Here is a 25,004-nt window from a genome sequence, read left to right on the forward strand (position 1 = left end):
ACTGAACGACTGACTGACTGATGACTGATGTGAGAGACTGATTGACTGGCAAGCAATATTTTTCAGACTTAACTATTTGCTATGCCATAATTTCTCTCTTCCCATTCTCAAAAGCATCTTCCTTATTAATCACCTGACAGATTGAATGACTGACTAACTGATTGACTATATTTATTAACTATATTTAAATATATTTTTTAGTCTCAACTATTTGCATTGCCCAAAGTTCTCTCTTCGCAGTCTCAATAACATGTTGAAGTTTTCATCAATCACATTCCGACCGATTGATTGAATAACTCATTGATTGACCGACTGATTGACTGACTGACTGTCTGAATTATCATATTTGCCCGACCAAATGATTCCCATTTCACAAAGTTTTCTCTTCCCTCTGCTCAGTAACTTGTTGTACATCTTGATCAATCACACGCCAAGCCCATTCCGATTTACGAATAGTAAGCGTAATCAGGACGCAGTTCGTTGCACTTTTCCGATTGTTTCGAATTCGTTTCGATTCGATTCATTTCGGTTCGGTTTGTTTTGTTTTGTTTTGTTTCCAGCATTGTTCTGTTGAGTGTGTTGTGTTTTTTTATCAGTTCGAGCTGATCATCTGCCGCGCCCTAAGCAGCACACACACACACACAGACACAGGCAATTGTTTCGATTACGCAAAAGGGAAAAAAAAACCAAGCGAATGCAAAACGTGAAATCGCGCTAAGCCCAGGGAGCCAGAGAACTATCTGCCAGGATAATAGCTCAAGGCTGTATGCCTCTATTGTCCAGGCAGGCAGACGCTCCAGGCTTGAATAAATAGCGCCGGCTAAGCAAACAACAACAACAACAACAACAACAAGAGTTGGAAGGAAAGAAAAGAAAACACATAATTGGGTTGCCAAATATTGCGCAGCTAAGAAGGAACCGGCACAATGCCACAAGGCCTCTCACAGGATGCACAACTGACGCACCCACGGCGCAATATAGACTAGGTGCGCTGGGAGCGCATCCTTTTGTCTAGCTAAGCGGAAACAGACAATCGACAATTGGCGCGTCCTGCACCAGGATCTGGCTGCCGATAGCGTCGAGTTGAGAAGCTAAGTAGCCGGCTTAGATGTCTTAGCCAAAAAAGAGTTGTCGATCTGTCCAACTGTCGATCTGTTTCACGATTGTCGCCGCAAATTGTGCGTAAGGATGCGGCGCAAGGTGCCGCCGCCGGCGATCAGCTGTTGAGCAGCTGGCAGCTGGCAAGGATCAGCGGGCGCTGCCACAAAAGCTTCATGTGACCCTTTGAAGTTGGCCCGACAAACGCCTTGTGTGTGTGTGTGTGTGCCGGGGGGACGCCTGTCATAACTGCACAAAGGACCGCAGGCAGCTTCATCATCGGCCTCATCCTCTGGCCCAGCTTCAGCATCAGCATCAACATCAACTTCAACATCAACTTCAACTTCCCTTGGCCTTTTGTTTAGCTGCCCGCCTCTCTGGCCATATAGATTTCAGTTTTGGGCAATGTTCCCGTCGCGGTAAGCGATATGGATGCTTGTTCTTTTAATTGCTCGCCGAGCAACGATAGGCAATCTCTCCCTATCTCTCTCTCTCTCTCTCTCTCTCTGTGTGTGTGTGTGTGTGTGTGTGTATCTGAATCTGAATCCGTGTCCTGGCAACTGGAACTAAACAGCAACAAACAGTCGACGGCGGCGACCATTTGGCCTCAATGTCGGCGGTTTGGCGGCATTTCATTATATATATATATACGTTTCTTTTTTGATTTGTCGGCGGACAACACACATAACTATATCAAATTACTGTGATGGGAGGGAGCAGAGGCGTTGCAGCAGGCATCGCGGCGACTAAAGGCAAGCTGATGGCAAGCAGAGGCTGGCCATAGGCCAAAAAAGCTCATTGATTGCGACACAAAAAAAAAAAAGAAAAAGGAAAATTAATTCAAATTTGGCGCTGCATAACAGCCCTGTCCTTGTGCTTCCTTAGCAAGGACACGCAACCGATGTGCAAGTGCACAAACCTTAAATAAAATTTAACGAAAGCAGCCTGGACATGCACCTGAAGCTGCGCTTACTTGCAACTTGGCTATGTGGTTGTAAGATCGGCTGCAGCTCATGTGCATGCTGCCATATCGCGCGCATATCCTGCGCATGGGCTATGACCAGTGGCAGCACCGCACGCACCGACATGTTTTTTTTTTTTTTTTTTTTTTTTTAGCCGTGCGTGCAGCGCCCAGCCACATACAGTCAGTCGAGAGCGGACAGCAACCGCCACAACAACTTTGTTTAAACACACAGCCTCTCAGAGCAGGCAACAACAACAACAAGAACAACAACAACAGCAGCAGCAGCAATAATATCAAAAGAGCAGCAACAACAAAGCAGCAATGTCAGCGACTAGCTACAACAATAATAACAGCAACTGCAGCAGCAACAACAACAACAGTTGTTAAACAGCGCCCACTCCCCCTCTGCCCCGCACATCACCAATTAGAGCCGCAGAGTTACCGCAGCTTCCGTTCCGTTACTTTTGCAGCAAACAGCTGTGTGAGTCAGTGTGTGCGTGAGTGCGTGTGTCTGCGCGCGTGTGTGTGTCTGTGTGTCTGCAGGCAGACAATTAACAGCAAGCAGCACAAAGTCCTGTTACTTCACAACGTTATTAGCAACTATAGAGCAGAGCAACTGTTAACAAACATATACATATACTTATATATATATATATTCTACTGTCCTGTGTGCGCGCGGTTACATAAAAAGAAAATATCAAAAATTCACAAAGGCCAATAACAAAAAAAATTAGTCATTCATAATTTATTGATTGTGTGCGAGCGTGTGCAAGCGCGTGTGCGTGTGTGTGTGTGTGCTTGTAGCTGCTACTGGCACAACTACAGCCACAACAACTATCATTTGAACGCAGTTAAACAAAAGTCGCCAAGTCGCCTAGTCCTGTTGTGGAGCCTGGTTGGCCAAAAAAATCAATAGACACCAGCAGCAGCAGCAGCAGAAGCAGCAGCAGTAGTAACAAGACAACGACAACGACAACAGGCTATAAAACGCAGCAGCAACAACAATAGTAATAACGGATAATAGACGACAAACACATACAAGCACAGAGCACAAAAAAAAGAGGGAGCAAGTGAGAGAGAGAGCAAGAAGTCGCAGGTAGGTAAATCAGACGACAGCGTCATCCAGCAGGCAGCATAATAAAGTTCCAGTTGAGCAAGTGTCGCGTGCGTGTGCCTGTGTGTGTGTGTGTGTGTGTGAAAGGGTGGGCAAGCGCGCGAGCCAGTGCTTAAAAAGTGCAGTTAATTACGCGACAGCAACAGCAACGGCAACAACAACAGCAGGCGCCAGTGTTGCTGTCCTTTGCAAGTGCAAACAGCAGGCGCCAGTGTTGCTAACTTCCCGGCTGCTTCGGCTGCTCCCTGCTGTTGTTGTTTTTGTTATTATTGCTGGCTGCTGCTACTTTTTCTCATTAATTAGATTAAACGAATTTTTGCTGCTGCGCTATTGCAGCAAATTTTAGCTACATACATACATACATACATACATATATATATTTATTGTACTATTATGTAAGCGTCAGCACAACACTTTTGTTGCCACTTAATTAACTTTTATTGTGCCAAAGGCGAAAATCGCTCAAGTCAGCCAAGCCCATGCCCCCCCTCCCCCTCCCCCAGCACTCTTTGCACACAGGATTCGGTTTGCTTTGTGTGTCGTCCACTGTGCTGCTTGGCAACTTTTTGTATAGTTTTTCGATGACTAATTAATAGCGGGCAGGACACACACACACACACACAAGCTCATATATAGGGGCGGGCGTAGGGCGGCATATCGATCTTGGGTTATAATTATCGATAAATGCATGACGTTAGCAAAAATGTAATGTGCAGTCGCTTGACGTGTTTCTATGTGTGTGTGTGTGTGTGCCTGTCAGTGTGCAGCAAATTCAGTTCAAGGCAACGCCTCCATTGCCTCCATTGCTGCCATTGCCTGTGCTATCTCTACCCCCCCCCCCCTTCCCCATCCCGGTCAATTTATTTGATTGCCAGCCACTGACTTTTGCCTTTTGCTTTCTCTGCTCATCCTAGCTCTCTTCAAGCTGACTGAGCAGCATAATCATAAAAACAACAACAAGAACAACAAGAAAGATGCACTCGGTGCCGCTGCTGTTGCTGCTCAGCTTGCTGCCGGCGCTGACGCTGACTGAGAACGCAACGCTAGCGTATCCGCCCGCTGTCGATGCCGGCGTTCTGGGCAGCCCAATCAGCTTCAGCTCGAGCACAGCAGCGCCGCAGCTGGGCAATGAGTATGACAATTTGACCGCCAGCAGCAACAGCAACAACAACAGCAACAACAGCAACAACGATGCCAGCTATGAGCAGAGCTACAGCAACAGCAACAGCAGCAGCAATGCAGCAGCTGCGACGCCAGCAGCAGCAGCAGCAGCAGCAGCTACTACAACGACAACAACAACAACGACGACAACAACAAGCAGCGCAGCAGCAACTCTGGCGGCCATTGAGCAGCAGCAGCAACAGCAGCAGGAGATTACATCCAGCATTGGCGTCGGCGTCGGCGTCGGCGTGCCTGCTGCAGCTCTGCCGCCCAATGCTAGTGGCAGCAGCGCAGCAGAGGTCGCTTTTGCCGCAGCACCAGCGCCAGCGACCGCAGCGCCAGCAGCGCTGCCGCATGAGATAATTGGCTCGGCCACGCCCAATAAGGGGGAGCAGGAGGCGATATTGCGTGCACTGGACTGGTTGAAGGAGAAGCGCGCCTCCGACTACGGCTGGGGCAATGACACGCACGTGGTCATACTGGCCAAGGAGCTATCGGGCGGTCGGGATCCAAACGAGAGCGCCGACGGGCATCTGCTGGTCATACAGGAGCTGGAGGATACACTGTCCGTCAAGGAGATGGAAATCGAAATACTGGCCATGCTGGATCGCCATCATACGCTGCCCAAGCCGCTAAATCTGGACAAGCTGGCCCGCTATGTGCTGGCGCTGGGCTCCCTGTGCAAGGATCCCAAGCACTTTCACGGACACGATCTGGTCGCTACGCTGCAGCACCATGAGCCCGCCCAGGACATTGAGTTCGCGTTGACCACGCTATCCGCATGCAGCTCGGCGGCGCATGTGCGCAAGCGCCAGATACGCCGCCTGCTGGACATCGCCAGCGGCGTAACGGATCAGAGTGTCGATGCCATTGCCATGGTGATTCTGGCGTTGCGCTGCATTGTCACCGATCATCGGCATCGGCATTTGCAGCACTTTGTGCGGCGACCGGCACGCGGCCTGGCCAGCCTACAGGATCAGCGCGGCAGCTTTGGTTCGCTGCGCAGCACCGCGTTGGCCATGCAGGCGCTGCAGGATCTGGAATATGATCCGGCTGGTCACTGGAATCGCACGGCTGCCTCGCGTTACATACTCAGCCGGCAGCGTGCCGACGGCGGCTGGAGCGAGGAGCCGCTGCAGGATGGCCAGGAGCCGGACATTGGCGTTGGCCTCACCGCCGACATCATTCTGGCACTCGGCTGGAAGGGTCTCGGCGCCGTGCGCGCCCTCCAGTGCGACCATGTCATACGCGAGAGCAGCGATCCCACAGGTAACATTCTTGCCGTCCCTGCCAAATCGCATGCTAACCCACTTTCCATGCAGAGAACGGCGAACCAAAGCTGGCATTGCCCTTCGGACTCAGCTCCTCGGCGGAGGAATCGGATACCAAGAACATCTCGTACACCTACACACTGTGGGTCGGCTCCAATGTGACCGAGGCCTTTTCGCTGTCCCTGATCTCGCCCAAAAACACGAGCTTCTTCAAGGCCATGACCCAGGCAGCCGAAATGGATCCCAGGTGAGGGCCAAAATCCATCAAAGCAAAAGAAAAAAATAGAAGAAAATAACCTTATTAAATTATGATCTTTGCGTGCAGATTCATGTTCGAGGCGCGCGAGTGGCCCAACGGACACTATGTGCATACGCTCTACGGCAAGAACGAGGAGCCGCGAGGGTAAGCCGGCACAAAGCCAGTTCCAATAATCCGATAATCCTTTGCCTCTCGCCCATCACACAGATATCATTACTGGCTGCTCTACAGGCTGCCCGAGTTGCCCGATCCGAACAATACGCCTGGGAATCAGCTTATTGCGCCTGTTGGTCAGTCAACCGAAAGTGTTTCCAATGTATTCCAAGAATTTAACTTTAATTCATATTTTGACAGGTGTGGATGAGCTAATGGTCGAGGATGGGGAGCACTATCTATATTGGTATAAGAAACTTTAAGCACGCACACAAGGATTTGCCGGCCTTAGTCACTAAACTAAAGTTAAGCCACGCGGAGAGGAGGGTAGAGGAGTGTTGAGGAGAGGTGAGGATGTGGCAGCCCGAGCTGCAAGGATAACACAGATAGCAAGGATAACAACTACAAGAGCAACTGTAACAGATGCAACTACTACAACTGCGCGCATGCATATGTATATGTCTACGTGGTTTTCAATATACGTATACACACACACACGCACACACACACACACACACACACACACACACAGTATCGCACACATATACATGCGTACATATTGCATTATATATATATATATATATATATATACAACTGAATAATAATGGCGTAATCAAAAACTGCATTAATCGACACGCACACGCGCGCATTCTACACTCGTGGTCAAAATAATGTGCACACTAGCACAACTTCCTTTCATATGCATATATTTCAAATTCTTTTGTTTATATGTTCGAGGTTTCCTTTTTATTTGCCCTGTGTTTTCAACATAATGCCCAACAGAGCAGCTAACCTAGCTAGAACGGAAAAGAAACAAGACACAGAAAATAGCTGAAAATGCTTGGATAAAACTAAAAGGCTAATCTTGACCTACTCTAATATTATTCAGATTTTCAACTTATTGTTTTGTCCAAGCATTTTTGTTTATTTATCTTGTTTCACATTTTGAATGATATTAAATATTTCCTTTAGTTCGGACTATGTTTTTTGTTCCGTTTAGCTTAATGTTGTGCACACAATGAAAATAAAAGTGAAAACTCGAACATATTTTCAAAAAATTTCAAATATATGCATCTAAAAGTAAGTTATGATAATTTACACATTATTTTGACCATCAGTGTATACAACACACACACACACACACATGCATAATATATACAAATATACCCTAACGTTAGCTTAACACTGTGTTTAGGTTCTACTTATCTATGATATGTCAAAAAGCAAATCAAAAATCAAACAACAGCAACAAAAACAAAGGCTAACAAAGATTAAAAGAGTGTTCGCACTTATCGAAGGCACGTTTCGTTTTCTGATGCGCCTGTCAAAGTTGCAGTTAGTTGACAAGCAGTTAAAAATTTTCGCACGCGAAATGCTTACGTTTTGCGCAACAGTGGCAACGCCATTTGAATAAGCTGGCAACATTTCATTTGGTAGATTTACAGATATTGTGAATGCAATTCTATTTTCATACTAAATATTTAACTGGCAGATAAATTGATTTAAATAGTTTTAACTCAGTTTAACAACATGTTCAAATAGTCGCCAACTTTGACAGGAACATGGGAAAAACGAGTCTGGAGAGTTTCAAAAATGCATCACACATACCCAAACAGACACATGCACAAAAGCTTCAAAAAGCAGCTCCTCTCTCTCTCTCGCTCTTTCTGTGCGTCTCGCTCTCTCTGTCATCACTTGTCGAAACGAATGTTAACAAAAGTGAGGTTAGTTCATTTATTAAAAGTGAGGTTAGTTCATTTATCACTCCGTCCGTTTTGTAGATTGAGAGCGTTATGAGGAGATGCATGTTCCGTCTTGGGACTTAATGCTAGCTGTTGCACACACACACACAAACACACACCACAGAGACACACACATACAATATGCTTTACATGTTATTTAACTAAAATCGCTTAAAAGAGACAGGCTTTCATGAACACAAGAGAAAGCGTCCGTCAGTCCAAGCAAAGCATATTATACCGAACACCGTAAGTAACAATAAGTGATTGAAAATCATCCCTAGACATACATAAATATATAAAACAATACATATATACAGCTAGATATGTATATATACATATATATATATATATATATATATATATACAAAAATATATAAAAATACCTGCATATACATACATAAATATATATACATAAAAAACGGAACTAGTTTTATATGAAATTAAGTCAAGAACGGAAGAAGAAGAAAAAGAAAAAAATGAAAGCCGTGTCCGGATTATATTATACTATGATTATATGAAAATGAACGAAAAATCATTTAACGAATACTATAAAGAAACAACGCAATGTCTGTCAAACTAAACATTTAACGCTATCATGCTCATATGCCTACCTATACCCAATACCCTATATCCTGTACACGTATACAAATACATAAAGTCTACATATGCATTGCTCATTCAAAGCCAAAAACATACTAACATACCTAATTATATAACCCATACTATCCAAATACAAAAGAAAAACCAAAAGAAAAAGAAAAAAAAAAACAAATAAATATTAAAATTTAAATCTCTAACGGTATTCTCAACTGCTTGATGCCGCAAAGCAGTTTAAGCTGTGGTCGCAGTTCAAGCAAGCGGTTCATTTAACAGTCACTTCAAAGCACGCACGCTCGCTCTATCTCTATATTTCTCTCGCTCTCGCTCACTTCTCAACCAAGCAAGCAGTTCATTTATGAATCACGCCAACGCTCGCTCGCCAGCTCTCTTTCGCTCTATCTCGCTCTCTCTCGCTCTTCATCTCGAAACTTGCGATTTGAAACGTTAAACTTAACCACAAAAATGTCCTAAACCTAACCTAAACAATTTTTAAGTGCAGCTGTGCAAAAACTAACCTAACTTAACTAAAACTTAATGGTTTATATTATAAGCATGAAATTGAGCTTTTTAATTGTGCAAATCCAAGCAAAACAAATACAAAAAAACAACTAAAAACCACAAAACTCCACAAGTTTTCCATCAGCAGCGATTTCCAAGTCATACGAACAACTTTGGATAAAGTGTTCCAGCCGAAAACGTAGAATGCGACACTCCGATTCTGCAGGAACTGAACTGCTTGCTGGTTCCTACTGTCGATCTTCAAAAGTAAGTCCCAAGTCCCTTAAAAAAAAAACGGGGAAAAAAAAAACTTAAAAAATTGTAATTAATGTTTTACTTATGGGGGCTCCACTGTGGTTTTTGTGTTCGCCAAAGAAAGAAACGAACAGATTCAAGAGCCTGTTTTTCCTTTCTTAGTTTACCTAGCTCTTATAATTTTCGAGGTATGCTTAGAAAACCAGGTCTGAAAATCCGATATTTATCGATTATATATCGAACTGCAACGATTGAGTTGTTTTGTGATTTGAAGCCTCCAAGTCTTGTAGTCCCCGAGATCCATCGAGCGTTCCTTACTTTACAGTACTATCAGTTGAAATATGTTGAATTGAAGCTTAAAATAATATAATATTGATTCAGTTACAGCTAAAGACATGAATTGGATAAGGAGGGCAAATAATCTTGATCTCTCGCACATTTTCTATAAGCCCGTTCTTTTTTTTTTTTTTTTAAACATAGCGTTTATTTTCAATAGATGTTTGTTCATTTTGCGTAGGTTTAAGCATACAATATAATAATATGATTTATAATTGGATTTTCATTTTTCTTTTAACAATAATTGCGCATGGCATATAGACAAATATATATATTTTATTGTTCATTAACGTTAACATGCGCATGAGATGGGAAACACGAATCGTTTTTGATTTATAAAAAAGATGTAAAGTTTCAACATTCGATTGCTAAGTATTCACGAGTTCTCTTTAAAAAGCCGAAAAGGATGGAAACTAAAACAAAAATGCTTCGAAAAATCGTTACGTTTTTTGTTTTCAGTTTCTCTCATTTTTAATTGTTATTTTTTTTTTTTTTGTTTTTTTGCTTTTAGTTAAATTTTAGTAGAAATGCAGTAAAATGGGGGGAGCTGAAAAAGTTGGCGTAGGAAACGGTTTTACTTTAGCATCTAATTATTTAGAATAGATGGATTATAATTCTCAACAGGTGCCTGCCGGTGTAAAATTTGTTTTTAACTCTCGGAGCTAGGCTCCCCTTTAAATAGTTACAATAAACTGTTAATTTTCACGTTGCAAAAAATAATAATAAATATAATAAAAGGAACAAAAAAATATATAGCAAGCTTTAGCATTTCTTTTGTTTTTTTTTTTTTTTTTTGGCTTAAAGGCAATGTGCACAAGCATATACGTATAAAATATCAGAGAGATATCTTGACATATATAGTATACATGCATATAAAAAAAAAGGAGAAAATTATATATATATATATATATATATATAGAAGATAAAGTAGCTTTCAATTTGTCATCGCTCTCGTCATGCGAGTTAATTAGGCAACAATTTCCGTTAACAATTAGTTTTTGCTGCTAAACATCAGTTAGATATGGTTTATATATATATATATATATCTATATATATATATATAGTTCTGTTAGAGAGTTTGAAAAAGGCCGCATAGAGCACACAAAGGCAACAGAGTTACAACATCAAAAACACACACATACACACGCACACATAGTTACACATATTTATATATATATATATAAATATATATGACTTAATAGTACGAATACAAGATATATGCATAGATATTGACAAACACATACACACACACACACACACAGAGAGACTCGCGCGCGCACACATGCAACAAAATTGTCAAGTTTTTCTTTAAGTTTTCTTTTGTTATTTTCTTTGCTTAGCTTTTACTTCATTTCAGCTGTTTGGAATTTCGTATAACCTAGTGTATATATATATATATATATATGTATATATATATTGTGTAATCTGTTATTTGCTATATACGTAATGCTGCGGCTTTGTTCTATGTAGCATTTGGACTGGGCCTTAGCATGTAAGGATGCATCATTTGTTCAATTAACAATAATTTCAACTGATTAATCTGGCTGGATTACATACATATATATCTATACACACACACACACACACACATATATATATATATATATATATATAGTCCAACTCTTACATGGCAAAGCTCAGCTGGAGAGCGTTGCGCAGCTCGTTGAGCACCATGGAGCCAATGACCATCTTCTCGCAGTTGACCAGCAGGGTGAGCGCGTCATCCGTTTGCCATTGCAGCGTGAGCAGCACCAGACTCTTGGAGCTCAAGGTTTGCCCCGCAAAGCAATGCAGCTGCTCCGCCGGCGAGCTGTATGTGTGCGCCACATTGAGGCATTCGTATACCTTTTGCTTGAGGGCCAACAGATCGATTTGGTCACGCTGCATGCCGCGCAGCTCGCACTGGTGCTCGTTCATGCCGCGCAGCTTGGCACGCTCCTCCCGGTGGCAACTCTCGCCGATTTGCACCGAACGCACCAGTTCGCCCACCGGCGGCTTTAGCTGGACGCGTGCACTGCCGCCACTGGAAATTAGCTCGAAGTCGATCGCGTGCGTTGTATCGTTGAAATCCACGCCCAGTATGCCGCTAGCCAGCTGCTGTGGCTGCAGCTGTGCTATGGGCGCAAATTCGCTGAGCTGCATGCCCGGCGGCAGCTGCTGCTGGCCCATGCGTATGCTGGTTAGCTCCTGGTCGCTGCGATTCTGAAACTGCAGCTCAATGGAGCACATGGCCGACGAGTAGAGATGCGGTGCACGTGTGAAGCGATACGAGAGCTGCAAACCATGTCCGCTGACCTTGTTCAGCAGCTCCTTGTGCTTGAACTCCGTGTGCGAGGGTCCAACCAATTCGATCTGATTGCGCGCCTGCTGCGGCTGCAAGGCAGCCTGGCCGGGCATCATCGGTGTGCCTGTAAATAGTTGATGCATGAGTATAAGTTGTGGCAAGAGCTTAGAACGAAGAGAGCTTTAAGGGCACTCGAGAGCTTAAAGTGAGTTCTATTGTATAAAGTAGAGCTTGAGTGAGCTTTATTAAATTAAGTGGAGCTTTAAGCGGCTTTGAGCTTCAAGCAAGACTTGTTTTAATCGTTAAGCTGAGTTTACAATATATGCAATTAAAGTTTCGCCTTGCTTTCAGTTCCTGTCTCTCTCTCTCTCTCTTTCTTTCCCTGTCTCTTTTATTTAAATATATATTCTTTTGTTAGGGAACATCCTACATCATATTTTCACCACATCAATATCAATTTTGAGACATGGCTTTAAAAGCACAATTGCAAAATTATAGACGTTTGGATTCAGATTGAGTGTGAGCTTACCTGGCGTTAGGAATCCACCCAGCGAGGGCGTCATCACCGGCCCAATGGGCGGTATATCGTACAGATCAAGCAGCAGATCTAAACTGCTTTTGGCTGGCGGCTGTGGCTCTGGCGGCTGCTGCTTCTGCTCAGCCGAATCCTTTGGCTTCTGCTGCTGCTGCTCGCTGTCGCTGCCCGAATCGCTGCTGTCGCCGTCGCTGCCGCTGTAGAGCGAGGATTCGCCGCTGTCGGAGGTGCCTGAATCATTAATAGCATTGTTGTTTAGATTATGCGGAATCGTTGCGGAACTGGCGCCGGCGGCATCATCGGTTGGATTGCTGCTGGTCTCATCGATCAGCTTGGGCGCCGCAATGGGAGCCTTTGGTGTCTTGGTTTGTGCCGGCTTCAGCTGATCATCCTCCTGTTCGCTGTCGCTGCCGGATGAGCTGTCGCTGCTAGAGTCGCTGCTGCTGCCACTGGACTCGGAATAGGCGGATGACTTCTCCGACTCGGATAGGAAGCTCTTCTCGCGCGCCTCCTTGCCAGCGCCCTTGGTTGAGGAGGACTTGCTGCGGTCGGGACTTTCACCGGGCAGCTTCTCCTGCATGTAGCCGGCAATGTTGCGCACACTAGAATCGGGTGCCAGCACGGGAAATGCGGGCAATTCCTTATAGCCCGTAGCTTGCATATTCAGATAGTGCGATAGAGAGCCCAGCTGATAGTTGTTGCTGTCACGGTATTTGCTTTCCGGCACGGGCGCCGGCTTGGCAGCCAGAAACACCTGACGTGCATGCTCCGTAAGCACAGTGGTGCCGCCGCTGGCTGGGAAGATGAACTGACGCAGAAAACGTGCCCGATCACGGACATCATAGTTGGTATCGTAGCGGGCCAGTGTGAACACGTACTGGCAGAGCAGCGACGTCTGGGCCGGATTGGTCAGATAGAGCTTGACGCCCAGATTGAGCACCTGCAGCTTGACAACATCCTGCTCGTCGACAAACGATTTGGCCATCTTTCGCAGCACATCTGGCGCTATAAGCGGCACCTTCTCATTGTATTCGCCAATTAGCCAAATGATTGCCGCACGCGCAGCCGCCACATTGATGTAGTCAATCAGCTTGGCCATCTGGGTGATAATCTCGTAGTGCTCGGCGGCCTTGCTCTGCAGCAGCTTCTTGATGACCACCACGCTCTCAGCCACCACGTGCTCTGTGTGAACAACAAGACATATTCGCATATATACATATAGAAATCTTTAACAAACTTCTAGAGCTTACCATCATGATTGGATAGCAGATGCACAAGACCGCTGAGGCAAGTCTCGGTGACCGCCTTGATGCTGGCTGCACAGCGACCGATGGCCTGAATGGTGGCCGCCACAAACGGACGATCGTTGCTGGAGATGTAGGTCTGGAATTCGCGCAAGATGAGAGAGATGCTCGATGCAGACGCCAGATTGGTGAGTATGTCCAGCTTGAGTAGCTTGATGTGCGTGGGATCGCTGGTGCGCACAAAGAACGACTTCAGATGCGGCTCAAAGATGATCTTGCGACGGCCCGACATCGATGCAATGCAATTGAGCACCACGCTCTGCACCTCCTTATGCGAACGCAACAGCCGTATCAGAGCCTTCGCGATTAGCTGCACCTCATTACGGGGCGCCACATGATGATACAGCTGGGCCACGGCCATCACGACGGATGCATTGCGTGACTGCAGCAGCGGCTTGGTCTGGCGCAGCAGCAGACGATGATCCAGGTCGATGTGGTAGTTGTTGCTGCTATTGTCATTGTCTTTGTCATTGTTGTTGCTGTTGTTGTTGCTCGCTTTGCTGGACTTGGCCTTGTCCTTGGCCGTGGCTGTGCCCGTGGCTGTGGCCTCGTCCTCGCTGGTAGCATCCGCATCGCTGCTGGAATTGGATGACTCATCATAGAAGCGCTCATTTGGGGGCGCATCCGCATCCAGAGCCTCATTCTGGCCCGGCTCCTCGTCCGCATTAGGATCAACGAACTGGGTGCGTGCATAGCGCGTCAGCATATTGATGATAATCACCTGGCCCCATTCATCCACATCCACCAGCAGATTGCACAGCTTGCGATAGTTCTTGTGAATGAGATCTACGCGTTCCGGGCAAACCTGTTGAATTCGAAACCAATTGAACCAAACGCAAATGTGCATCAGTCAGGAGCAATCTTACCTCATCGAAGGCCATGACGGCGGAGCCCACCACCAGCGTGGTGCGATCCGAGAGCAGCTTCTCAATGACCGTGACCAGCTCGTCCTTTTGGTCGGCATCCAACGAGTACAGCTTGGGTATGGCATGCGCTGCCGTCTTGCGCACATATGCACTCAGATCCGCGGCGCTGTCCCGGATTGCCAGCATAACAATGGGCACAATCATGCCGACTCGTATGGAAGAGAGGACGCGCAGTGCTGAGGCGCGTATTAACTGATTGGGATCCTTCAGGGCGCGCTGGAATGTTGATATGGAGAGCAGTGCCAAATCCTGCTGCTCCTCGGCATAGCGCACCAAATAGACATACACCAGTTTCTTCACCTCAATATTCTTGGAGACGACATTCTTGACGACAGCCGGAAACAGATCGCTGGCATCACGCCCGCGCGCTATCATGCCAATGATGCGCTTCATCGCCTCCAGCTTGAGGCCATCCTTATTGCTATCCAGCATCTGCTTCAGGTCATCATGCTTGCGGCCATCGCTCTGAAAGAATGCGGCACCGCTGGCCGGATCGGCGCCGAACTCTACGTCCAGCCCGATTTGGGGTCGATCGCCATAGGCGGCCACCGAAAACGGATTGCTGGCTGCGTTCTGTTGCATCTTGCGGGGGATCCCAATTCCCAATTGGAGATTCAATTCTTGCTTTTGTATTCTGTACTATTTTGTGCAGTCCGTGTGTGTGTGTGTGTGTGTGTGTGTGGGGAGGGGGCGTGCGAAAACGGTGAAAGCGTCGTCTGAAACCTGCTGATACACTGTTACACTCCACTTGGCAATGCACGGCGAATTCGTTTACATCAATTGGCAATAGTTTGTCATATCTGGCACTGGACGACACACTGGCACTGCAAAATTTGTGTTGTTACTCGATAACAAGTGTCCACGAGTACGATTACTGTATCGATAACAGTCGATTGCCTTGCTTTTCATATCTGCTTCTGTTTCCACTATAGAAACATTTAGAAAGTTTGGTATCGATTATCGAATGGACGACACGCAACAAGCAATTAATTCTTTTACAATTTTTTAAGCCACTAACAATGATACAATTATTTTAATTTGATTAAATTCGTTGTTTATAATTATCAATAATCGTAATCAAACATATGCAACATGTATCGACATAACAAATACCAATGTATCGAGTAGAAAGCTGCCAGTGGAAACACTTGTTTGGTCTGCTCCATTTATCGTCAACAAAATATCGATTATCGATGCAAGCTGAGCAGCAACAACAACAACAATAGCCGCCGTGTGGTTGTTAAAGCAGACCAGACTTAGCCAGTGCCGCTGTCACGTCAATTAATGGACAAATAATATATAAAAGAGCAGAATTTAACTCTGGCAAGTAACATGAACTTCCCGCTGTCGAATGCCAACAAGGATACGCTGCGAGCGGCCTGCAAGAAGTGCGGCTACGCAGGTCACCTGACATACCAATGCCGCAATTTTCTCAAGGTAAGCATAAGCCGCAAAGCGAAACTAAATATATATATAGAAAAAAAATCAAATAAAATCTGAGCATAACACGCACTACGCACGTCGTCCAGGTTGATCCCAACAAAGAAATACTGCTCGATGTGGAAAGCACCAGCTCGGACTCGGAGCTGGACTACTTGACACCACTAACAGAGCTGCGGGCGCAGGAGCTTAAAGGCGCCGGCGGCGCTGGGGGCGACATTGTACCAGCTGCAGCAGCGGCAAAAACAACTGCAAGCAAGCCAGATAAGAAAAGTAGCAACAAATTTAGTAGCAGCAAACGCAGCAGCAGCAGCAGCAAAACAGCCGTCACCTCGGCGACAAAGCACACAAAAACGGAGCGGCACAAGAAGCGCAAGAGAAAGAGCAAGAAGCACAAGGAGGCAAAGATAAAGGCCAGCAGCAAGGATACGGCCAAAAAGCATAAGAATAAACGCAGCAGCAAGAAATCGAAGCGTCGTCGAGCTGCCAGCACCAGCAGCAGCAGCAGCAGTTCCAGCAGTAGCTCATCCACATCATCGGACAGCGACTCGTCGAGCTCGGATTTGTCCAGCAGCGACACGGAATCGGATTCCAGTGACAACGAGGAGTCCAGCACCAGCGAGTCGGATGAGTACGGGCGCAAAAAGAAGCGTCAGGGCAAATACAAACGCAAAGCAGAGACGACAGCGCCGCGCCGCAAGAAGGCAAAGGCCAAACGCAAGCGACATCGTGTTGGCTCCGGCGGCAGCGGCAGAGGCGCAGGCAATGGACCTGGCGCCAGCAAATACCTCAGCAGCCTCAGCGATAGCAGCACCAACTAGCAACGACTACCCAAAGCACTTTATGGCATTTAGTTTGTTTAACATATTAGTTAAAATGATAACAAAGGAGAGGATGAGTTGAGAATAGAGCAACCTCTAGGCTAGTTATATACGATATAAATACATACATATATTACATCTGAAGGCAATGTGAGCACACCTGGCGGGCGGTTCAGCTAAACTGCGCTTCCTCAATTCACAGCAGACTGTCCCATCTAAGCCACACACTCGCACATACACACACCCTCACACTCACACTCACACACATTTAGACTTGTCTTAGTGTTAAGGTAACGATCCTCCTAAAAATGTTTCCATTCTTTGCAAATACAACAAATTCGAATGTACAAATTTGTTTAGTACATAAATCTACATCTATATTCTTGTTGATCTGGATGGGCTACTCTTGCGTATCGCAACCAATCGTTCCTAGAGCTTTGACAGTTGCAAGGTGAAACGCTTTAGGAGCATAAAACCAACGGACGCCCTCCATGATCTGAACGAATCGGCATGTCTTCCGGATCCACATTTCGAGCCTGCATTATATATAGTCGTACAAATAGCAGCAACAGATAATTCTACATTCATTTATACTTATCATTAAGAAATCGAAATATTTCCATTTTAGTGCAAAAAAAGACCTGTTTCTTGAATTCCACAACTTTTCTAATAAAATATGAGAGTCATGTAACTTTTGAGAAGAATGGACAGTTATAAATGAAAGATCGAACAGTAAACGCACCAGCTGGCAAGCCGAACTTAGCAGCTGTGACGTCACGCGCTTGCTATGCGAGAAGAATGGACAGTTATAAATGAAAGATCGAACAGTAAATGCACCAGCTGGCGAGCCGAACTTAGCAGCTGTGACGTCACGCGCTTGCCATGTGCGATCATCGCTTGTTTGGCGCTACCTTTTCGAGTAAGGCATGAAGCATGAATGGACTTAATCTTTGTTTGGGTTTGCGGCCAGCGCAAAGCCAACAAGAATTTTCTTTGTTGATGAACTGCATCAAAATTTATTTGCATGACGGAATGCGTTGGTCCAAAACGTTTTTTTCTATACATATGCGTCGATTACCAACTATGATAATTTAGTATCCAACTTAAGACGTAGATAACACTTAACTAAACGTGCTCTCACACACACACGCACACACACACATATATATACACATATATATATATATATATATATATATATACATATATATATGTTATATATAACACACGATAAATAGATACAAATATAATACACGAAAAGTCATTGATCAAAATAACAATGCCTAATCTTTTAGAGCGGCGAGGAGGCAGCTGTCGGAGCAGTCGATATATTAGCTGGTAAATTGCTGCCGCTGGTCGTATAATTGAGCAGAGCGGTCTGCAGGGCGGACAGGCGGCGCTCCAGTCCAGAAATCTTGGTCAAATACTGCTCACAATTGCCGCAATTGCCGGCAGCGAATGGAGGATTGGGCGCAACGTTGGCCACGGCTGTGACGGCAGCGTTGCCCTGGTTCGACATGGCCGCTAGTAGCGCTGCATTCTGCAGCTTCAGTTCATTGTTTTGGGCGAGCAGCTCCTCGCAGAGGGCACAGGTGGAGGCGCGCAGATCGGCGAGTGCCTGCTCCTTGGCCTTGAGGCTCTTCATAAGCGAACGATTCTCCTTTTTGAAGTCAAGCAGCTTTTGCTCGAGTTCAAGCAGCTCATCCTCGTTATCGGTGACGCCGCGCGTTGTGTCCATACTGTCGCTGAACTGTTGTATACTGTTATTGTTGGCCAATCGACTCATCGCCTGCAATATGGTGTCCATTTTCTTGGACTCATTTGGGTCGGCCGTGACACAGACTGAGTTGGAGTCGCCGCCGTCATTGAACGGTACATTGCTGCTGCTGGCCAGACGGCACATTGCCTGCAATATGGTGTCCATCTTCTTGTCCATGGCATGCCCAGTGGCACGCTGCTCATCGAGATAGACCTCCAGCTTGCTGGTGGGCGAGGCGGTCAATATATTCTGGGGCGTTATGGCCAGCGATACGGCACTGCTGCTGGCTGCCAGCGGCATTAACGAATTGTTGGCTGGACGCGCGCGATGTGTGGTAATGATGTCCTCGTTGGACTGTGTCGACTCGCTTTCGCTGTCGTAACTGGATGGCACTGTGGTCGTTTCAGCTGTGGATGTCACCGAGATTTGGTGACGCGGCAACGGCTGTGGCAGTGTGCTCGATGTTGGCGGCGGCGTGCTGGCATTCGCTTTGCTGGCCTGCGCCTCGGTACGCATCTCCTCGATGGGCAGACCCAGCTTGATCAGTGCATCGGTGAACTCCTCCTCATCCTTGGCCAGCTCAAAGCGCAGACTCCAGAAGCGCTGCTCATCATCGTAGAACTGCATATACGATTCACGCAGTATCACATTCGATGGACCGGCACGGGGCGACGACGACTGTGTCGATTTTGTCAGCAGCAGGGTGCTCAACAGCTGGGTGCGGCTCTTGTAGACAACCAGCTTGGCGGCGCCGGCGCCATTTCGTGACAGCGCCACGCCCACACGTCCTACATTATCACTGCCATTGTAGCCCTGCGCCACTTTAGCCACAACAGTATTCCAGCTCTCGACGGTCATCAGTTCCTGCTTATTGCGCGGCACAGAGGAATGTATTTTTGTTTTGGGCTTCAGCTGCTGCTGCTGTTGCTGCTGCTGCTGCTGCTGCTGTTGATGTTGTTGCTGCTGTTGCTGCTGCTTGTTGGTTGACTGCGGTTGATAGCGCAAGTTGCTGGTTTCGTTTTGCAGCGGCTTGTCATCGTCCTCGAAAATCTGGCGCAGGTTACGGGGGCCCTCAGTGCTGGAATTGGCCAGAATTGATGCGTTTGTTTGGCTTTATTGTGCAGCTCACCTGTGCAGTTTCTCAAAAAAGTCCTGATAGTTGTCGCGCCCAAATTCCATTTTAATTTTGCTCCTTCTCAGCTCTGCTCTATGTCGAATAGGTTTACTATTTGAAAATGTTTTGCTTCGTTTCACTGCTCAAGGGTCGGCCAGATCTGGCAGCGCCTGCTTTGTCAAACACAGCTGTTTTCAGGGCACACTGTTTTTTTTTTTTTTTTAGTATTTTGTGCATGCGGTATTTTTTGGTTGTAAATATTTGAACTTTTCAGTGTTTGAAAACGTGTGCAGAACGAAAAATACACGTAAATGCTGTTAAATTGCGTACCGTTAGTTTTAAAAGCTAAATCTAACATGCATATTAGTAAAGATGCAAATGGGTTGAACTAAAATTGTTAAACGGTAATTAAAGCCATTCTTGTTATGGTCACAAAAAGAAATTGACAAATACTTTTGACAGACCTATATATAAGTACAAAACTTAGGCGAAATTTTGTTGCTTGCAGCAGTAGAAAATACAATCGCACTTAAAATATTGAATTTGCGTTGGTTTATTTTATAACATTTATATATTTAATGATTTGTTTTAAATATAGTTCTATTTGAGCTTAAAATTATTTTGCTGTCGCACGAAACTGTCCATGATTATTTGTTTAGGGCTTAGACTTAATTATTAAGATTTGAATGGCTCGAACAATAAATGCAACATACAATTGGCGAAAACGTGCAAAAAAAAAAAACCATGGAAACTAAATATATATAAGTTTCTATCACTAAATGAGTAACAATTAACAATTATCCTAGAAAGCTTTTTCAATATATAACTTAAGCTGACTGTCATTTGATGTACGATCGGGCGATAAAATATTGTAAGCGGACACTTCACTTAAGAGACGTTGGGGCTCGCATAGAGACTCGACTGTAAATAGAGAATATGAGAGCATGCAAAGTCTTAATTTGTTTGTGTTTGTACTCAGTTTGTACTAACTCAACTCATGCGGCAATCTAATCCCTCTGGTTTTGACCGACGCGTTTCTGATTCGGCGCCGGCAGCGGCGGAAAATTTGCCGTATATAGCTTGGAATCGTCACACACTGGCGCCGTCACCTGACCCGACTGTGACGAAGATGATGACGCCGATGACAACGGCAGCGGCTGTGGCGGCAGCGGCAGCGGCGGCGGCGGTGGCGGCGGCGGCGGAGGCGGCGGTGGTGGCGGAGGCGGCGGCGGCTTTGATTGTGCCACAGCTGCAGCTAGTTCCGGCTCTTGATACTAAGAAGTGATCAGAACAGGAGGTTCAATGTCTGCCTCTGTGGGCCAAAGAGTCCAACGTACCTGCAACATGGCGACTTGCTGCCAGTTATCGATGTGTCCATTGGCCTGAAACATGTCCGAGGGCGACGGTGGCGGCGGCGGCGGCGGCGGTGGCGCCGGCATTGGCAGCGGTGCCGCCGCAAGACCCGCCGGCGGATAAAGACTGCGCCTATAGCGTCTACCCATGGGCATCTCAAAGAAACGCTCGCCGTGTATGGCATACATTTGGGCTGCGTCCAGATCCTCCTGTGACATGTTCACCGTGACCAGCTCCAGGTTGCCCATGTTGCTATTATTGCTGTTGCTGTTGCTGTTGCTGTTGCTGTTGCTGTTGCAGATGCTGGCGGTGGGGTTGTTGCTGGCGTGCAGGTGTATGTTGCCGCTGTGATAGCGCCCGTTGCAGCAGCAATGCTTGCAATATTTGCGCGCTGCATTATTGTTGTTGTTGTTGCTGTTGTTGTTGTTGTTGTTGTTGGTAAAGCTGTTGCCCTTGTAGAAGCGACCAGGATAAAAATGTGGGCGTGGCTTGGGCGGCCTGCACTGCTGCCAGTGCCACGGCGGCTGCTGCTGCTGCTGCTGTGCTTGGCTTTGATTTATATAGCTATAGCGCAGGTGGGCCTGCTGCGGCGGCAACTGTTGCTGCTGTGCATGTTGCTGCTGCACCAGCTGATACTGCACAGTGCGCGTATTGGTCCGTGCATTATAATTAACATAGCTTCTGTTGATGTAGCGTGGATTATTGCTGTTCCGCATGTAAATATTGCCATTGCTGTTGGCGGCTGTTGTTGCAGTTGCTGCTGCTGCTGCTGCCGCCGCTGCCGCCGCCGCTGCTGCTGCTGCTGCCATTTGCGGACCATACTCCGAGGGCGGCACCGATACGGGCACATAGAAGCCGCACAGACGCGACGCGGCCATCACAGCCCGACTGCGCTGATCCCAGCTGCTTTCAGGCAATTGCTGCTGCTGCTGCTGTTGCTGCTGTTGATGGAGCTGTTGCTGCTGTTGCGGCGATTGTAGCTGCGGCTCCATAACGCTCCAGATGCTGCCGCTTTGATTGTTGCCCCAGTTGGCCCAGTGGTCATTGCTGTTGATGTTCTCCCAATGGTTGTTGCGCTTCCAAATGCATTTGATGCTCTCCACAATGCTGTTCGGATTCGGATCGATGTGGGCTGCAGCTGCTGCTGCTGCTGCCGCCGCGACGCCAACACCGGCCCCGCCACCCACGCTGTTGGGCTCGTATGCATCACATTGCTGGCGCTGATGCTGCCAGGGCAGCCACATGTCGACAGAGGATGGACGCAGGCAATGGCCATTCTCGAGCTGTTGCTCCGAGTGCGGCTGCAGCTGCTCGCGATCATTCTTGGACTTGGCCTCATAGCCGATGGGCTTTAGGCAGCTGTCCGGCAGGGCAACAGCGAGATTGGGCAGACTGGCAACAGCGCCAATTGGCTCATCATTGTTGAGATAACTTATCTGATAGGGATTCGGCCAGAATTCATATGATGGTATATTGCCACCGGTGCTGGGGCTGCCCGTTATCAATGGCCCGAACGCAGTGTTCTGGAGCATGGTTAGCGTGAGGCTGGCCAGCTCCTGGTAAGGTGTATTGATGGCAAAACGTGTCAGCAGCTCGTTAACCGATAGATCCATCTGCTCTGCTTCGCCGCTTGCCTCTAAGGGCTTATCATCTGGCATGGGCTCCGGGGTAGCGTGCTCCTCTACGCTGCTGCTGCTGCTGCTGCTGCTGCTGCTGCTGCAACTGCTAGCTGACTCCGGCGGCGGTGGTGGAGGTGGAGGTGGCGGTGGCGGCGGCGGCGGAGGTGGTGGAGGTGGTGGTGGCGGCGTCTCCATGTCCACAGCTGGCTCAAGGCTACAGGCGCTGGCATACGAAACGGTTGGTGAGATTTGTGGAGTGCTCGTCGATTTCAGACGCTGTCCCTGACGCTCGCTGAGCCGATCCAGATCCATGAAGTTGCCCAGAGTCAGTGGCACATTGCGATGATAATAGCACTCTAGATCACGATCAATGGGCGGCACTGGGCAGGAGCCAAAATTCATGCGGCGATTATCTATAAAGATGGCCACAACAATTATTGTTGTTCATTATAATGCTATGTTGAATGTATTTTTCACAAAATTCAAAGCTCACTCAATAATAAAAACAACATGCGCATAAAAAAACAACAACAAAAGAGTTTATAAAAATGTTTCTTATCCGCACTCAACTGAATTAAAGCTAGACAACAACAACAAAAACAACAACAACAACAACAAAAGGAATGAGTAAAAATAATTTCTTGAAACAATTGTTTTTTTTATATAGCTCTTCGTTGTGTTTGTTTTGTAGCTTGATATTTTGGAGGTTATGCTGTTTTTCACAAAGCACGTGTTTTTTTTTTTTGTGTATTTTTAACGAATTTTTTGTGCACTATTTTCGGTATTTTTTTGTTGTCGCTGCTGTATTTTAATACAATTTTTTTTTTTAGACGGTTATTTGTTTTGTTTTGTTGATTTTTTTTTTGGCAATTTCTTTGTTTGCGGGCGGCAAGCACATAATACTGTAGTTGGCTAAAATGTAGTTGGCATATGGATGGGAGTCGACACCGGACCGGACCGGACGACGTCAAGACCGGCACAAAGCAGACACGCTCACTGTTTCCAGCTAATGCCAACAGCTGCGACATTGCGCTTCTGGTTTGGCATATCTTTTTCGCGTCGGGTCGTTTAGACGTTATACGCAAGAGAGTCGATCCACGAGCAGGGACAGAAATAGACAGACAGACAGACCGAGAGAGAGAGCGACAGAGAGAGAGCTGACTTGAGCTTGAGATCGTTACGAATCGGTTAGAGCTTTTTTTAACGGACCGAGAGAGATACGTTGCATAATATACGCAATATGTTGACTCGGTATGCGTTCGGTTTTAGTGGAGGTATGCAAAAAGAATGATTGGCTTGCGTGAAAAGGCCTTAAGCCGTCCACTTTGTTTATGCGCTGCACATTTGTTTAAAAACTCGGTTGGTATTTGTTTATGCGGCGGCGGCATATGACGCCTACGCCAGACGCCGACGTCAGCCGCAGTCGCCGCCGTTAACGCCGGTTACTCACCACATGTTGTTGCCGTCCCTTCTTGCTGCTGCTGCTGCTGCTGCTGCGGCTGTTGCTGCTGCTGCGACTTGGACTTGCAGCCACCCTTCGCAATGGCCTTGATTGGCAGCTGTGTTGACATGGACTTCTTGGCCGGTATCGGTATCTAAAATGTGGCTTAAGCTCATATGGTTTACTAAAATCCCTTGGCCGGCAAACTGACCCGCATCAATTACCTTTTTATTTGTTGATGTTAGCTCCAGTTCGTCAACTTCTTCGGCTTCACTGTCAACGTCTATGTCAACGTCTGCATCGACGCCAGTTTCGCTGTCCGTGTCGGTTTGATAATAGATTTGTCCAATACGATTGAACAATTGCACCTTCTTTCTTTTACGCTGTCGCTTGGTCAAATATTTCATTTTTCTGTCACTTCGCCACAATACGCACTCACAATTGTATTCAAATATTTTGGCCGCTGACAACGACAATATCAGTGTGGTCGACCGCACTCAAAAATGAACAGATTCCATATAGTTGCAGATGAAAAAATACCATACAGTATATTTTTGATATACTGCGCTTGAGTTAAGCTTTAAGCGCCAACTGTTAAGGTTGCCAGATCGGGTCAGCCAATACAAATTCGATGGAAACATATTCGTGGAATACAATTATTCTTAACACGCATGCAAATAACAAATATCATTCATTATATTTGCAATATGAATAAAACGGATCAACTAACCAAAGCTGGTTGTTTTGTTGTTTTTTGCAAAACTTGTACAAGTAGATGGCCATGAATATAGATTCATTGATTAACTATTGCAGTTAGTTAATCAAATCTAGCCTCAATTGCACAACGCACTAAATGTGTCGTTTTAAAATTTAAAAACAAATATATATATATTTATACTAATATTTGATTTTTAACCAGTCTGGCAGCAAACACATCGATATCTTTTCTTATCTAAC

At 46.3% G+C, this 25,004-nt stretch overlaps 5 protein-coding genes across 7 annotated transcripts; 2 read left to right on the forward strand and 3 right to left on the reverse strand.

Annotated features, from left to right (window-relative positions):
* Positions 1-2,230: 2,230 nt before the first annotated feature.
* LOC6633624 (uncharacterized protein CG3556) lies at positions 2,231-8,552 on the forward strand. 2 transcript variants are annotated; one of them, XM_070206610.1, is made up of 6 exons: positions 2,231-3,158; positions 4,091-5,606; positions 5,660-5,855; positions 5,934-6,011; positions 6,075-6,157; positions 6,222-8,552. In XM_070206610.1, the coding sequence occupies exons 2-6, from the start codon at positions 4,151-4,153 to the stop codon at positions 6,281-6,283; spliced, it is 1,875 nt and encodes a 624-aa protein (XP_070062711.1). In that variant the 5' UTR covers positions 2,231-3,158; positions 4,091-4,150; the 3' UTR covers positions 6,284-8,552. The 2 variants fall into 2 exon arrangements, with proteins under 2 accessions (XP_070062711.1, XP_070062712.1); XM_070206611.1 differs by having other exon boundaries at positions 2,231-2,543.
* A 1,327-nt stretch (positions 8,553-9,879) lies between these two features.
* Positions 9,880-15,362, reverse strand: rb (adaptor related protein complex 3 subunit ruby). Its single transcript, XM_002057158.4, has 4 exons — positions 14,441-15,362; positions 13,521-14,379; positions 12,265-13,452; positions 9,880-11,859 (listed from the first exon to the last, which is right to left on the reverse strand). Exons 1-4 carry the CDS (start codon positions 15,080-15,082, stop codon positions 11,075-11,077), a joined length of 3,474 nt encoding a protein of 1,157 aa, XP_002057194.1. The 5' UTR covers positions 15,083-15,362; the 3' UTR covers positions 9,880-11,074.
* Positions 15,363-15,709: 347 nt separating this feature from the next.
* Positions 15,710-17,133, forward strand: LOC26531063 (protein SREK1IP1). Its single transcript, XM_015170237.3, has 2 exons — positions 15,710-15,937; positions 16,030-17,133. The coding sequence occupies exons 1-2, from the start codon at positions 15,833-15,835 to the stop codon at positions 16,759-16,761; spliced, it is 837 nt and encodes a 278-aa protein (XP_015025723.1). The 5' UTR covers positions 15,710-15,832; the 3' UTR covers positions 16,762-17,133.
* Positions 17,134-17,748: 615 nt separating this feature from the next.
* Positions 17,749-19,810, reverse strand: LOC6633843 (AF4/FMR2 family member lilli). The gene is made up of 2 exons (XM_002057159.4): positions 19,650-19,810; positions 17,749-19,598 (listed from the first exon to the last, which is right to left on the reverse strand). The coding sequence occupies exons 1-2, from the start codon at positions 19,697-19,699 to the stop codon at positions 18,053-18,055; spliced, it is 1,596 nt and encodes a 531-aa protein (XP_002057195.2). The 5' UTR covers positions 19,700-19,810; the 3' UTR covers positions 17,749-18,052.
* A 373-nt stretch (positions 19,811-20,183) lies between these two features.
* LOC116652047 (uncharacterized) lies at positions 20,184-24,692 on the reverse strand. 2 transcript variants are annotated; one of them, XM_032439795.2, is made up of 5 exons: positions 24,272-24,692; positions 24,057-24,201; positions 20,972-23,019; positions 20,625-20,908; positions 20,184-20,555 (listed from the first exon to the last, which is right to left on the reverse strand). In XM_032439795.2, exons 1-4 carry the CDS (start codon positions 24,452-24,454, stop codon positions 20,642-20,644), a joined length of 2,643 nt encoding a protein of 880 aa, XP_032295686.1. In that variant the 5' UTR covers positions 24,455-24,692; the 3' UTR covers positions 20,184-20,555; positions 20,625-20,641. The 2 variants fall into 2 exon arrangements, with proteins under 2 accessions (XP_032295686.1, XP_070062710.1); XM_070206609.1 differs by lacking the exons at positions 24,057-24,201; positions 24,272-24,692 and adding an exon at positions 23,100-23,247 and having other exon boundaries at positions 20,185-20,555.
* Positions 24,693-25,004: the final 312 nt, after the last annotated feature.

This window comes from Drosophila virilis, chromosome X, assembly GCF_030788295.1.
Source record: "Drosophila virilis strain 15010-1051.87 chromosome X, Dvir_AGI_RSII-ME, whole genome shotgun sequence".
Lineage (NCBI taxonomy): Eukaryota > Metazoa > Arthropoda > Insecta > Diptera > Drosophilidae > Drosophila > Drosophila virilis.

Excerpts from the sequence above, each read along its gene's own strand:
- LOC6633624 (XM_070206610.1), top strand. The coding sequence starts at position 4,151 with ATGCACTCGGTGCCGCTGCTGTTGCTGCTCAGCTTGCTGCCGGCGCTG. Across the intron at positions 5,856-5,933 it reads GCAGCCGAAATGGATCCCAG|ATTCATGTTCGAGGCGCGCG; the intron begins GTGAGGGCCAAA and ends CTTTGCGTGCAG. Across the intron at positions 6,158-6,221 it reads TCAGCTTATTGCGCCTGTTG|GTGTGGATGAGCTAATGGTC; the intron begins GTCAGTCAACCG and ends ATATTTTGACAG.
- rb (XM_002057158.4), bottom strand. The coding sequence starts at position 15,082 with ATGCAACAGAACGCAGCCAGCAATCCGTTTTCGGTGGCCGCCTATGGC. Across the intron at positions 14,380-14,440 it reads CCGTCATGGCCTTCGATGAG|GTTTGCCCGGAACGCGTAGA; the intron begins GTAAGATTGCTC and ends CGAATTCAACAG. Across the intron at positions 11,860-12,264 it reads GGGTGGATTCCTAACGCCAG|GCACACCGATGATGCCCGGC; the intron begins GTAAGCTCACAC and ends AACTATTTACAG.
- LOC26531063 (XM_015170237.3), top strand. The coding sequence starts at position 15,833 with ATGAACTTCCCGCTGTCGAATGCCAACAAGGATACGCTGCGAGCGGCC. Across the intron at positions 15,938-16,029 it reads AATGCCGCAATTTTCTCAAG|GTTGATCCCAACAAAGAAAT; the intron begins GTAAGCATAAGC and ends CACGTCGTCCAG.
- LOC6633843 (XM_002057159.4), bottom strand. The coding sequence starts at position 19,699 with ATGGAATTTGGGCGCGACAACTATCAGGACTTTTTTGAGAAACTGCAC. Across the intron at positions 19,599-19,649 it reads TTTTTTGAGAAACTGCACAG|CACTGAGGGCCCCCGTAACC; the intron begins GTGAGCTGCACA and ends GGCCAATTCCAG.
- LOC116652047 (XM_032439795.2), bottom strand. The coding sequence starts at position 24,454 with ATGAAATATTTGACCAAGCGACAGCGTAAAAGAAAGAAGGTGCAATTG. Across the intron at positions 23,020-24,056 it reads AGGGACGGCAACAACATGTG|ATAATCGCCGCATGAATTTT; the intron begins GTGAGTAACCGG and ends CCATCTTTATAG. Across the intron at positions 20,909-20,971 it reads AGCAAGTCGCCATGTTGCAG|TATCAAGAGCCGGAACTAGC; the intron begins GTACGTTGGACT and ends ATCACTTCTTAG.